The 14,797-nt window shown below is 43.2% G+C and overlaps 1 protein-coding gene across 1 annotated transcript in view; it reads right to left on the reverse strand.

The window, feature by feature from the left end:
• Window positions 1-14,557, reverse strand: part of TESPA1 (thymocyte expressed, positive selection associated 1) — a 40,376-nt gene extending 25,819 nt beyond the window's left edge. The window contains exons 1-3 of the mRNA XM_027106555.1: window positions 14,399-14,557; window positions 5,010-5,217; window positions 3,837-3,879 (exon numbers count right to left, since the gene is read on the reverse strand). Coding sequence (XP_026962356.1) covers window positions 3,837-3,879; window positions 5,010-5,172 — 206 coding nt within the window. The 5' untranslated portion in view covers window positions 5,173-5,217; window positions 14,399-14,557. The remainder of the gene's footprint in view (window positions 1-3,836; window positions 3,880-5,009; window positions 5,218-14,398) is intronic.
• Between the last annotated feature and the right edge of the window lie 240 nt (window positions 14,558-14,797).

Raw genomic sequence — 14,797 nt, forward strand, 5'->3', positions numbered from 1 at the left:
ATGTATGCTATACTTCAATAAAATTTACATTAAAAAATACCACTGATAAAATCCCTTATTTGCCCAAAGCAAAATTTAGTAACACAGTATTTGTTGGGTGTGCATCTTTCATTTCTGTTTTCTAGCTGTGCCCTACCAGGCATGTCCATAGTCTCTATATGAGGACCAGCTCAGGCTGACCCTTGTGATGGTATGCTTTTCTGTGTGTATGTGGAATACACCACAGAAGTATGGACATAGGCCTGGATCTGTTGATACATGCTCAGCTCCTCTGAGCATGGTGGTTTGAAATTTCATGTCCCTCATCCAAGTCCCAGGCCTTTCATGAGTTATCGCTTAGGACATAAAATCAATGACTAGAGACTAGATCCATAGCTGCTCCTCTCCGCATGTGCACTGAAAGGTCCCTTAGCATCATTTCAAGTCTGACATAGAAGAGCCAAGCTACTGCTCTTCCTGTATACCCCATTCATAAACAAAGAGTAGGGAGGAGGATTGGACTGTGAGAAGAAGCATGGAGCTATTTTTAGCTTCTTCCAGAAATTTCCATAGATTTTGCCTGCAGAGACTGATGAAATAAAAATTCATTTTAAGGCAAGACAAAAATTTAAACAAATCTTTTTTCTGCCCATTTTAGCCTCCTTCCTCCCCTCTGGTGTGCACTGTGCACCTGCATTATGCATTAACCAGACCTCTGCAATGGCAGAAATATCTGCTCAACCGTAGAGATCAATTTTTCTTCTTCTGGCACCAGCCATGTAATGCCCTAGATGATATTTCTTTCTCAATCCTACATATGGGGTCGTGATGACCCACCTCTCGCCTTGTACGTGCAGACATCTTTGGTGAACTTTATGTACAATTCCAATATGTCATTTCCCTTAAAGATAGGGACTGGTGCAGAACAGACTGGTCAGATGACCTGCGGAGATACAGGGCAGCACCTAATAGAATTTCTTAGCTTCAATACTTACTTATGACCTATTAATGTTACTAGCTACATTACTTGTAATCTTATTTTAAAAGATTATTTTTTCTTGCATTACCGTATGTGTGACTGAGCTTCAGATCAAATTAATGATGATTAGGTGACTTGAAAAGATTGATCAAATATGTAGTTCTATAAGATCAGTGATAGTGTAAGTCTAGATATAGGAAGAAACAGCAAGAGGAAACAATTTCCTGGACCATAACAGACCAGTAAGACAGGTGGTCCAGAGGCTTTCGGCTACTGTTAACAAGGCCTGGTCCAGTAATAGTACATTGAGTGGCCTATCAAAGAAGTCCTCACCTGACCTGGGAATAAGCATTCCTAGTGCCATGGGACAAACTGGTCATGAAATGCCTCTCAAAGCTTGGTCGAAATGAAGACTGAAAGGGAAGGGATTGTAAAATGAAGAATGTTGCCCACCACCCAGTTCTACAAGAATCAAGTCATTAGCCACTGCAATCGCTGACCTACAATACACCTTGAAGGAATTTCAGGGCAAAGATCAGGAGAAGGCACTTTTGCGCTCTGGGAAAACTGACAGAACTGGCCCTCAGATAGTTAGATATTTTCAGGAGAAGTTTTACTCCCATTCCTTCCTAACTTTCTTCCTTCCTAGAGGTAATCACTGTCCTAAAGTTGATATGCATCCTATCTGGACACACTTTTCCGATAAATAAAAGGATACAGATAGATGCCAGGTAAATAGATAGATGGACTTATTTTGTGAAATTTTAAAGTAGCGTAAAACTCATCTTTATAAACTTCATGTAGGGGAGCAAAATTTGCCACCCTGAAATGTCTCTTTGGCATGTGGACTATTTCAAGCTGAAGACAACCAAGGCTCAAAAGACTCAGGAAGAAACTTTGACCTTCTGCCTTAGCTGCCTAAAGAATTTGGATAGAGGGACTGTAACAGGAATAGAGATCTCACTAGAGAATATGAACTAGGTGTGTTGGAAATCAGAGTCTGCTTAGTATCCCATTGTCTTTACATAGTCCAGTAAATGTTTGTTTACCAAACATTTGCTTTTTCATCTCCGTGTCAATTGCCTTCCTCCCCTTTGAAGTCCCAAACCACTATCCCCAATATCATCTTTTGTCTTTAGCTGAGGATGGTATTTAAGGGGAGGGTTTCACCATTTTGGTGAGTTACTCAGTTCTCCGGGGTGTCTCCCATGTATACATGTTTAAACTTTTGTTTGATTTTCTCCTGTTAATCTGTCTCATGTCAATTTAATTCTCAGATTAAAGAAGGACCTAGAAAGACGGGTAGAGGAAAATTCTTTCCTCCCTGACACTCACCACTCACATACTACTACAAAGTATAAAGCACTTGTACACATAGATCATTTAAATCTCACAAGAATCTTTTGGAACTTTATTATTCTAGCTCTCCACTTTACAGAAGAGGAGTCTGAGATAGAATTTCAGTTGTTTGCTTACAGCTGGTTATACAGATGCTTAGCACAAGAATTAGGCTCAAATCTTGGAGCCTTTCCACTCACCAGACTACATTTTCATCATAAATTTTGGTTCAGGGTTTATCCTGGTAGAATATAGGTAGGGAAAGGTGATTTCTGGAATTTACAATCTTGTATTTCTGGGAATTTATTCTTTTCAACTAGAATGTAGTATGTTTGTGGTCAAGGAGCATATTTTAAACTACTTGGCACCCCTCTAGGCCATTTAGACAATCAGACAGTTAGCAAACGCACGGTCAGTAATTAATTATTGACTTGAATTATAAGACTGTAGAATAGTTAATGGGATAAAGACAGTAACTGAGCCCACTGGTTCTCCTGTACGTATCTGGAGAAGCATTTTAAATCCTAGGACAGTTCTCACACACCCAAACCTGCAAACATTACCACCATCCATTTACTTCCCTATATTTTGATTACCCTTAATAAACTTTGAAATTCTGAACCAGATTATGACAATAAAGACAACATGTTTTGTACACAACAAAAACACAAGATAAATTCTTCCTTGCCTTACCTCCCAGGGCAGAGTTAAAATAAACAACCTTGGATTATACAGTGTTATTTATTTCCTACCAAATAAGCCAGGATGGGTTTATTCATATGTTAATAAACAAGTTTAGATGAAAGGCTATATACAGCTTGAAACATTTCTGAAGAGGAAATAAAGAGTAGGAGGGAGTTATAAGTTCTGAGAATTCATTATCACACAAATGATCACACTTAAATAGGTCACAGAAGCTTTCCCTCCAGGTCTGGGTAGACTGAACCTAAAATGGTACAGGCAGAGGGGGTGTAGGGTTTCAAATTTTAAAGTGTTTCTCAGGAAAGAGGTACTACATTTTGCCTTGAAGTACCTGCTCCAATTCGTCACTGCTTTGAATGACTGGGGTAAACCCTTAGCCCCTCTTCCTGTGTTCTTCAGTAGAAATAAACAACATAATGATTCATAATGAAGAAATACTCTGACCATAAGAACAATTAGGTTTCTAAGTCCTCTTTTGTTACACAGTGTAAAACTCCAGTCTGAAGGGAAAAGCAATGGGGCAGGAATCTGGAATTTAGCCCAGCTCTCCCCTGTGGCTACCCATTTCCATCCTTCTTAGTTTTAGACCAGGTCCAGCCTGTACTTCCAGATCCTCACCCTAACTTAGTCTCAGCCCAGAGATGCACTCGATTCATAGCCCCAATCCCCACACCCACCCCAAATCTTTACAATCCCCTCTCCCTTATTTCAACCTCACTTCTAATCATTACGCCCAATTAAAATTCATGTCCCTGCGCTCTGAGTTCTCAAGAGTCAGAGCCTGTTAACACACCCAACCATCAACCACGCTCAGTCCAGCTGCCTCGCCAGCACTTACCCACAATCCTGCAGCCAGTCTTCAATCTTGTTGATTGGATTCCCTAGAAAAGCCAGACATCAGATCACCGTGGAAACTGAAGGAAATCAGATTTCCTCCCTGAAATTCACCCCATTCCACAAACATCATTATATAAGCCACCTCATGACTCCTTTTTGTTCCCATAAAACTTTTCTTTAAGATAAAAGAGGAATATACCCGTGTATAAAAATAGTGGATAGGGCTTCCCTGGTGGCGCAGTGGTTGAGAGTCCGCCTGCCGATGCAGGGGACACGGGTTCGTGCCCCGGTCCGGGAAGATCCCACATGCCGCAGAGCGGCTGGGCCCGTGAGCCATGGCCGCTGAGCCTGCGCGTCCGGAGCCTGTGCTCCGCAACGGGAGAGGCCACAACAGTGAGAGGCCCGCGTACCGAAAAAATAAAAAAATAAATAACGGATATTTCTTCTCTCTCTGCCTCTGTGCCCCCTTTCTCCCAGAAACTTGGAAAATACCCCAAGGTTTGGGAACAGGAATAGATCCTTCTCTTCAACAAAAAAAGGAAAAGAAAATAAAAAGCACAATTTTGCGTTTGTGCTTTTTGTTTCCTACCAAATAAGCGAGGGTGGGTTCACTTACATAAGATTTCTTTTTAAATTTATTTTTTACTTTTTACTCTTATGTCTGCAGCGTCATTGGAACCTAAAAGAAGCTCTGAGAGGCATGTGGAAAAGGTACTATTACTATTTCAGGTACTAAGACTTCAATTAGACAAGCATGTCCTAGAGCGGTGAGTGACTTGCCAAAGGTCACATCACACAGCTGAGTTGCAGCCAGAGTCCAGGCACCCAGATTGCGTGTAACCTTGTTACACAGACACAGAAACACTCCAAACATTCATAGAGAACCCTGGCCTCGGATCCTCACAGATAGCTGCTCAGGACGAGGCAAAAGTTTGCCTCTTCCTTTTTCCCAATCTTATGCTGTTTCTTTCTCACATAATTCATGCCTCATATTACTTTACTCATCTTCCCTTAAACTCATTTAACCCAGTCAAAATAAGCCTTGTGGTGGTGGTGGCGGGGGGGCTAGCCTAAACCCAGGACCCGCTGCCCGCACTGCAGACCTGGGCATCTGGCACGTTTTCCATATCACAAGAGAACGTGCAAGTCTGTTTGATGTCTAATGGCCTCTTACCTTCCTGGAAAACATCATCCAGGCCAGAAGGCTCGGGATCTGGGACACCCTGCAGGGCTGCGGCAGCCTCCTCTTCCAGGACCTGGGTCTGCCAGTGCCGGCTCTGTCGGAGCCAGGCCCGTCGCCTCTCCCAGGACGTGGGGCTCAGCACAGAGCCCTCCATGGCGCTGGTTCAGACTTCAGGGCCTCCCGCCACAGGGATGCTGTCCTGTGAGTTGGAACACAGTGCTGCTGCCTCATCCTCTGGTCAGTAATCACCACTCCCAGGGCTGTCCCCACATCTTCCCAGCTCTGCAGAAAGGAGCGTAACCCTCTGCCCGTTCCGGAGGAGGGAGGAGATGTCTGGTTCCTCCTCCATCTTCCAACGAAAGGAATGCGCTGAGCAATGTAAACACCAGGTCTTCCAAGTTTGGAAACTGGAAATATCATATGATTTAAGGGACACTGAGAAAGCGCTTCTGACTTGAGAGTTGCTACTTCTCATGATAGGTGAAATGCTGTATTAGAAAACATTTTCTTTAGTTCTTAAGAATTTTGTCTCCCAGAATCTTCCATTGTAATTAAAATATCTTTAAATTTGCAATGTGTAAATTTCACTTTATTTGATCCTCATAAAGATACATGAAGTCTCAGATCTCAAAGGTTAAACGGATTTTCTAAGGTCTCACAACCAGGATGTCAGTCTAACTACAGTCATTCTGGGCTTGTTTTGTTTCCTATCTAGCGTAGGATTTCTCTGGGGGCAGTAGGGATGAGGGTGGGGAGAACCCCATAATAAAAACAACAAGGAGACACTGCCTGAAGCAATTAGCAGTTACCACTTTCAGGATCATCACTTTCTAATTCGTCAGCTTGGGTTTCTCCATGGCTCTGAGTTAATTGTCCAGTTCATCAGTGTGCTAATACTTCATTTAACACTGCCTAATCAACACCTCTGTATTCTTCCAAGAGATATATTCTGATGGCACGAGCCACTGATTCAAAGAGGAAGACAGAGAGGATGAATCATTCGATTGTCCAAATAGAGCGTAAAAAGACTTGAGGCTAATGTACAGTCATTGGCTTATACTCTGTCCTCCTGCCTCTTCCCCACCAGCTGCACTCACAGTCCCCACAGTGAACAGGTGGAGGTGGGACCAGCCCTTGTCACTGGAGCTGCCATAAACGCTTCATCCTCATGGCTACACCTTTAACTGCTGGAGTAAGGAAAAATAAAAGGGGGAAATAAATAAGAAGAGTGCCAGTTTCCAGACACTTCTGCTTCTCAGACACTTAAAAACAAAATCATCAGTGAAGCATTCAACAATGTAGGCACTAAAATACCTATTTTTGAAAAGAAAGTCCTGAACATAAAATGCATTCCTAGGGCAATAAAATTCTTTTGGACGTTTCTGCTTGTGACAGACAAAACATATCCAGAGAAAAATAGTACATAATTACTGCTGTCTGATCTAAATTCTTTTACTGCAGGTCCAGCCTAAGGCATGTCTCTCCCCCAAGGAGAGACAGCAGTTGGCACTATGAAACTTTATTAACCCTGGACACCCGGCCCTTTCTCCACTGCCTGTGCCTTTAAGGGGAAATTAAACAACTGAATGAAGTCTGTGGTGTATAGTGAAGCCTCAAAGAGAGAATTTGTTGTCCTTTGGCCAGAGCTGTTATGAGGTGATAACATGAGGACGAAACTGCCACTATGAAGAATTTAGGGAAAGAGTCTAAAAAGCCTTGTTAGTGTGCATTTACCTAGTACTGCACCTCCATCCAAAATATTTAATATGTTGGTGTCAGTCAGTCCGGAGAAGAAAATATCAAAGGCTAACTTGCCTATTGTCTTTAATTTCCAGAGCAAATGAATCTCACCTAAATCACAAGAAATCTTCGGGTCACAAGAAGAACTAATTTGGTGATCAGGGGAATTTAAAAGGAATTCAGGAATTCAGGAAGGAAGGGAGGGAGGGAGGGAGAGAAGAAGGCAGGAAGAAGGGAAGGAAGGAGGAAAGGAAGGAGGGGAGGAAGGAGAAAAAGAAGGAAAGAAGGAAGGAACCTTCAACTCCCACACTTTATTCTGCCACTTACTAACGGTATAGCCCTGGCGAATTCAATCCCTTTCTCTGGGCTCAGTTTCTCAATGAGGATGTTACAGCCTAGCACAGTGTCAGAATCTCACTAATTGAGATGAGTGATGGAGGCCTCTACTTTGGTTTCAGCATCCTCTGTGATGTGAATCTATCCCACACTCCTCCTACATCTTTGAAAATACGCCAGACTCATACAGGCTCATTTCCCCTCCGCCCCCTGAAAATGCTTATCCCCCGTTCAACCCTAGGCTTTCCCCGTGTTTTTCCCCTCCCTCTTCTTCCCTCTCAGCCTTTGGCACCCTTAACCTGAAAACCCAACTCTTAACCAACTTCTCCGTGAAGCCAGGCCTGGCTTCCACAGCCTCCAAATGATAGGTGCTTCCACTGAGCTCCTTCCCTGCTTGACTTTCTTCTTCATTGTTCTTATCACTAACATACTTTATGTTTTATTTGTTAATGCAATTTATTGTTTATTCTTCTGATTAAAATAGAAGCTCCACAAGGACAGAGATTTTTTGTCTGGGTTGTTCACTGCTATGTCCCTGAGGCCTAAAACAGAACCTAACTGATCTTCCCCAATCTCTGCCACACGGGGGTTATAGAGACCTGTTCACAGGGCATTATGGGGGAACACTGTAAGTACAGCAGTATTTGGAGGCCGGGAGAAGTAGAATTGTCTGGTTAGCGGTAACAGAGGGACGCTGTGCTGCTTGGAGATGAGACACCAGGTGTTCTCTGTGGAAATCTGGAGGAAGCGGCACGTGATTATCAGACAAGCATGTCGGCAGTGAGAGTGTCAGAAAGAACTGAAGGATGAATGCACACAGCTGTCAAGATGGCACCTTTGGGAGGATGGAGGGTCCTTGTGACAGACAGAGGGCATGGAGAGATTTCCTCCAAACGAGTCATACAAAAAACACACACCTGGATGTACAATGGAGTTTGGTGCCGTGGAAAGAGCACTGATGGGAGTCAGGAGTCTTGGGCGTTCTTCTAGGCTTTCTGTCCAATTAACTGACTTCTGGCAAGTCAATTAGGTTTTCTATTTGGGCATTGACTTCAACCTCTAGAAAATGAATTGGTGGGACTCAATGTTGTAAAAGTTCGCCTCTAATACCATTGTTTATGAATTTATTCCAATTGAGTCTGAAATATTTGTAGGAATAATACCTGTACAAAAGATGCATTTGTGTAGTTTTTCCTGTAAGAATTAGGAAATGGCCCAGTGGCCTCTGGAGTTACTTGCCACTTAACAAATTCCCTTTCAAATTAACACTGACTTATGAGGTTCTTGGACTTAAAACCTTCAGTGACCAAGGAAGGTGGTGAGCCTGGATGAGGGAGGCTGAGAAGGAGCCCAAGGAGTGTGATTCAGTCAGGAGAGCTCAAGGACCCCCAGCACTTCTTGAACTTTTCTGCTTCTTTGCTTTAGCTTACCCAGTTTCAGCCACCTTCCTCTCTACCCAAACACATTCTACATTTTGAAGGGCTCCTCAAGTCATCTCCGTTCTCTTGCCCACCACTAGCACCCAGCACGTGCGCCTAGACCACATTCAACAAGTCGTAAGTGGCTTACCTTTCTGGCCGTTATCCACCATTGCTTGTAACCTGTCCCCTAAATCCTACCTCAGGGCAGTGCATGGTACATTGCAACAGAAGGGGCTCAGTAGATACTGTACCTGCAGAGGACCAAGAGTCACGCTGCTGCTGAAATATTAACCCCCTCTAGTGTGTATCATAGGCCAGGGGTTCCCGACTTTCCACATGGTCTCAAATCCTAATGCATGTATTTTGGATACCTTCTAATGAAGAGGAAAAAGGCCTGGGGCATAGTCACGCCACCCCTTTATTGATAGAACATAGGGCCACACAAATCTGACTGAACTTATAAGCTGAAACTATCAACTTCTCTTGTCCTAAAAGAAATAGTTTCCAGAATTTTTCATTGTAGGTTTTTATTCCCTGGTCAAAAGTTCCTTCTGGAATCTGAGTACCATTTTTCTTGATGCTGGTTTAGATTATAATATTACATTTAGTCTATCTTCTGTGGGGATGAAAGTCTGATGCCTGCTGATAATATTTTCTCTGACATTCCCACTAAGCACCTCCCCACCCCCAAAAAAACAACAACACGAATGCCACGCTGGTTCTGTTTCTACTTGCCCGAACCACCCCAAAGCCTCCTTTCCCCCTCTGCTATCATTTTCAGTCCTCTGTCTTTTCTTCTTTCCTACATTTTTCTAGGGATTTACTCCCAAAATATTTCTCCACAATCTGTTGAGTGCTCTGGAATCTGACTACAACCAAGTATAGTAGGAGAGAATTCTCTTTTTCTGAGGATGTTATAGTTCAAAGCAGAAATTGCAGCAGCCATGATTGAAGTTAGACAAGAGGAATCACCATTAATGGTTTAAGACTAGGGAGCTGGGGACTTCCCTGCTGGCATGGTGGTTAAGAATCCGCCTGCCAATGCAAGGTACACACGTTTGATCCCTGGTCAGGGCATATCCCACATGCCACGGAGCAACTAAACCCGTGCGCCACAACTATGGAGCCTGCGCTCTAGAGCCCGCGAGCCACAACTGAGCCTGTGAGCCACAACTACTGAAGCCCGAGCGCCTAGAGCCCGTGCTCCGTAACAAGAGAAGCCACCGCAATGAGAAGCCCGCGCACCGTAAAGAAGAGTAGCCCCCAGCCCCCGCTCACTGCAACTAGAGAAAGCCCGCACGCAGCAACAAAGACCCAACGGAGCCAAAAATAAGTAAACAAAATAAATTTAGTTAAAAAAAAAAAAAGACTAGGGAGTTGTTTCAGAGCTTTGAAAGGAATATCTTCCAACTAAAATCATCAGCAGAAGCAGTAACTTACTAGCAGAGAAAACCTTTATGGGTATGTGATTATTACTACACTGAGAACATCACTTACTTCCAGGCTCTTTTCTAAGGAATGTAGTCAGAGATTCACTTTATATAAACATGGGCAATTCAAAGCAATAGGTACTCATAATAACTGAGATGTATAGAGTTCCTTATATTTATCCATAAAACTGTCCCATTGTCAAGTGTATCTAAAAAAAAAAAAAAACTGTCCCACAAACTACTTCACTTAATCCCAACAATCTCCTTGGAGCTAATTATTGTTATCTGAAGCTCAGAGAGATATGTGACTAGTCCAAGGTCGTATATTTAGGATCTTATGGTGCTGAGATTTAAACTCACATTAGTCTGACTCTAGTTGTATCATCTTTCCACTAATAATGGAGTAAGAGAATAACCTAAGATCACCATGCAGGTGTCACTGATAAATGTAATTTAGGATAAAGGAAGAAGAAACTATGTTAGTAGATTCTCTATTTCACATGCTAGATGAACTCTCCATTTTATAGTCTAGTATAGAAGAGGCAGATAAACCAAAAGTAATTTATGCTTGACTTTGTGACAATCTTAGTCAAGGAAGAGTTGCTTTGTTTGGTTATTAGTGTAGTTTTCCTTCTTGACTCCAACTAGATGGTTACGAGGCAGTTTTGCCTTCCTCACGCTTAGAGTGGTTTAGCAGCCAGGGAGGGCCCAACTAGGTTCTAGCTCAGAGGAGAGAGTCTGCCTGGAATTTCACATTACTTGTAGACTGTCGTGGCATTCAGAACATTTAGCAACGGTTATGGAGCGGCACAGGCAACTCAGAGGCCATACCAGTCTCAGTCCTGTGACTGGGTCCTTCAAGTGTGTGGCTAGCTTGGCACTGAGTTTTTGGTGCCATCTGGGGAGTCTTGTGGGAAGAGCTGGGGTAGCTGGATTAGTGATGGGCACTCAGTGGTCTTGGAGTGATGAATATTTATCATAATTTGATATGAACGTATTTTAATATCTTAGCAACCATATGGGCCTACCAATCTGAAATACGAGCTCTAGTTACAGATGTCTCACCAAGGGGATACTCTGAAGGGGTCTAGGAAGGATGGCCAACTCTTGAGGAGGAAAACTGTAGAAGGAGTGTGGGGCTGTGCAATCAGAGTAAAGCTTGTCTGAAACCACAGTTCTGCCTACTTACTGCGCATGTGTCCTCAGTGACATTCCTTATCCCCTCTAAACCCGAGTTTCTTCATATGTAAAACAGATAGTGTACCAAACTTGTTGGGTTATTGGAGTTTCAAAATCAAAACTCAGATAATGCATACTAAGTCCCTGATGTATAAAGGAGGTGCTTAATAAATATAGTTATTATTGTTATTAATTTCCCCTCAGTCTAAGCCATTCACTAAAGTTGGAACATTTTCAGGAATAAGGAAAGAAGGAAGGAGAAGGAGTGGGCAGAGCAGGGTACGAAGTGTGCGTCAAGTCCAGACGGTGAAAGAAGGATGATGCTGTCGAGAAGAGATAAAAACTAAGCGGTAAATAGGCCCTCTGTTCTTACTTAATGCCTAAAGCGATCAGAGAGATCATCTAATCCTGATCACTCATTTTACAGTGAAGGAAACTGACACTGAGAGAGAGACAGAGACAGAAAGAGAGAGAGAGGCTTATCTTAAGTCACATAGAATATTAACTGTTATCAACAGGACACACACAAGTTCTGAGTCCCAGGTGTGTGCTTTCTTCCTTTATATCACACAGCCTTCCTCCTCACTCTTGGTTTCCAAGACCCAGCCTTAGGTTTCTCTTGAGCACGCTGGGCCTCCTCCCGGGATGTGTATCAAACAGACCTCTCTTCTCTTCTGGCTGTACTGTGCCTATACCCCAGCAGTGCCTGTGAACTGGGACTGAGAGTGAAAACAAGCGTGGGAGGAGAGAAAAAGGAAACGGAGTTTCCATGATGGGGCCTGTAAGACCTTCCGCAACTTATGCATCTTTTCTGCAGTCACAGACAAGATAGACATCACCACTCTTGCAAGGGGTTGTGGGAAATCCCAGGACAGCCAATTTCTCGGTTTTCAACAAGGACAAACTCCACCTCAAGCCAGGCTGACTGCCCCCCATTCTCCATACCCCCAACCCCTGCAACAGGCTCTCACACTCCTTCACAGATAGGCAATGTCTTGCTAATCTCTAACCCTCTCCCATGTCACTGCCATTTGGAAGAACATCAGAACAAAAATTACCCTGAGTGCAGCATTTTTGCATCCTGAGACTTCTTGTGGTCTAAGGGAGCAGTTCAATTGATTTGAGGAGAAAAGAGGGATGCTATTTGATAAATAATACCAAGAAAATGCCCACTCACTTTCGTAACTCGTTTCCTCTCTCCTTTCATCTCCTCCCTCCCACAAATAAGTTTAGCTGAATAAATCCCGAAAAAAGACCATCTACAGCCTCTTTTTCTCTCCTCTTTCTTACTTACTTCTACCTCCATGATGTGGATGAGTTTTATGGGGGCCTTGTAAACTCCTACAGGAAATATTAAAGTTGTACGTTTGGAAAAAAGGGATCACGTGCTGTCCATGTTGGGAGACACTAGATTCTTTCATCATCAAGGCATCAAGAATAAGAGACATCAGTTTGCCTGGACTGGTTTACAGGTAGTTCAGTCTAGAAACAGGAGTGAGAATAAGCAGACTTCTCGATCTTGAGTTAGTTCTGTGAATTCCTATCTTTAATTCTTCAGTCTCATTTCCTTGGTAATGAAGCTCTGTCCCTCCGATACTCATGTTTATTCTTCCCTCTTTTTCTTTCACAATATCTACACCCTCTTTTCTTCTTCCCCAAATCTGTGTTTAAGCCTTTTTGTAGTAGGCCCGTGTGTGGGCCGGGCACACAGTACTGTGGGTACTGGAATACCCACCTTTGTCTTGTCCTTTAGGCTGTAAACAGAACAGTTGGCAGTTATCAAGTGGAGATAGATGTCTGATCATTTCCTCTTACTGTGTGAATCATGACCTGGGCTGGGACCAAACTTCCTCTCCATTTTCTAACAGAATATGAATCATTAACCAAATGATGGTATTGGGTCTCCATGGCTACTACATTATGCTTAATCACAGGACTCCATCTAAGTTTCAGTAGAGCAAAGGAGTTATGAGAAAGTGTCTTTAGTATGGTTGTAAAGAGTTTCCTTGGGATGCACATGAAGAAAAAATCATTTGTAAGATCTCTTTCTATCTCTCTTGCTATAGCTTTAGCTTGTTATCTCTGATAGTCTCAGTAGAGATAGATAATAAACCTATCTTACTTTATTCCTAATAATGTTTCAAGTTACATGAAAATTAGACCAGATCTTTAGCTCTAATCACTCAAGCCTAATAACTCAAGATTGGACACACAGGTCGAAAATATGCAACCTCCAACCTCCTATCCTGGGCGCTGCTGTGTACTGTCTAGAAAGTTCCCTTGCCTCTCTATTTAGGGCTATTTGTGGTAGACAGAGTCACTGGGGATCTCTTCCAAACACTTGGGGTCTTATCAATTCTGGGGGGCTCTTTCATCGTGTCCTTGTTCTACACTGGGGACACACCTCTGCTCCTCCACCCACTGGTGGGTTCAGTAGCAAGGAGGGCACGGGAAAACCCCAGCGTAGAGGATCTTTCCACTCCTCTACCTTCCCCCAAACTCATGCAGGTGGTGACATGCTCAGCCTGGCTACCACTGAGACCAGGTGTGTTGGAGGAGCAGACCCCATCCCTCCTCAGGATTACACAGGTCATTAAGTGGTCAATATATTCGTCGATCCATCTCTGAGATGTATGGCTTGAACACTAAACCTGACAGGTGGTTATTGATCTTGAGCCTTCCAGTAAATTTGGCCCAGTGTCGTCCAGTTGTATAAATTCTCCCTCCCCTTTCACCCTAGTACATGTTGCTATAGTTATCTCCTCAACAACTTTCTTCTACAGCTTTTGAAGAAAGTGGTCATACCCACAAAAAGCAAAATTCATTCTGGCTAGGTATTCCCGAGAGTCAGAGTTATGGATGCTAGAATGGGACCCAGATGAAGCTAACAAACTTTTCTCCTTGAGAACTTTTCCAAGTGAGAATCAGATTGAAACGCAGCAAAAGTGAGGACAGCAAGACACAGAGAGGAACTTCTCAGATGAGAAAGATGAAAAATTCCTAAATATTAATTCAGGCCATCGAAGGAACCCCATGTTCTGTGACCCTAGAAAGAGTACCTCTCTGATAATAGGAAGGAAAAAAAAATAAAGAGACCTTGTTCCAAGAGGCGCAGTGATGTATTTTTTAAGGTTGAAGTCAGGGATGTGGGAGCTTTTCTCCTGACATTTCCATTTTTTTCGCAGCCTGATTTTTCTCTGACTTGTTTCCTCCTATCTCCCAGCACCATCCTAAATCAGTACAGTCTTAAAATTGAGGTGGAAGTTGTACTCACCTGTTCGCTGGTAAAGAGCTGAGTTTGAGGCAAAGCAGTTCTCAGAGCTGGGCACAGCCCCTCCCGGCTGGGATGGAGGTGAGGAAAGGGAGAAGGTATCATATTGCATATTGTATCTTTCTCTCTGTCTTCATTAAAATGCTGTTGCCAGCTTGAAAGGGGAAGCGGAAATGAGAAAACACACACACACGTACACTCACATATGTACAGTCCCCTCCTCCTATCCTGGCCACATCCTCTGCTCTTTAGCTCTGCAGACTGACTGTAGAAGAAAATATCTGCGGTCCCCAGAGCTCACCACTAGGGAGCCCGTCCCATCACAGAGCTGCTGTGGTCTTTGCAAGACAACAGGAGATCTTTTCCTATTAAGGGGAAGGTACAGCTCATTTAAGGATGTGT

This window comes from Aethalodelphis obliquidens, unplaced genomic scaffold (assembly GCF_003676395.1).
Source record: "Aethalodelphis obliquidens isolate GAN/ISIS:26980383/991018 unplaced genomic scaffold, ASM367639v1 scaffold8, whole genome shotgun sequence".
NCBI classification, from domain to species: domain Eukaryota; kingdom Metazoa; phylum Chordata; class Mammalia; order Artiodactyla; family Delphinidae; genus Aethalodelphis; species Aethalodelphis obliquidens.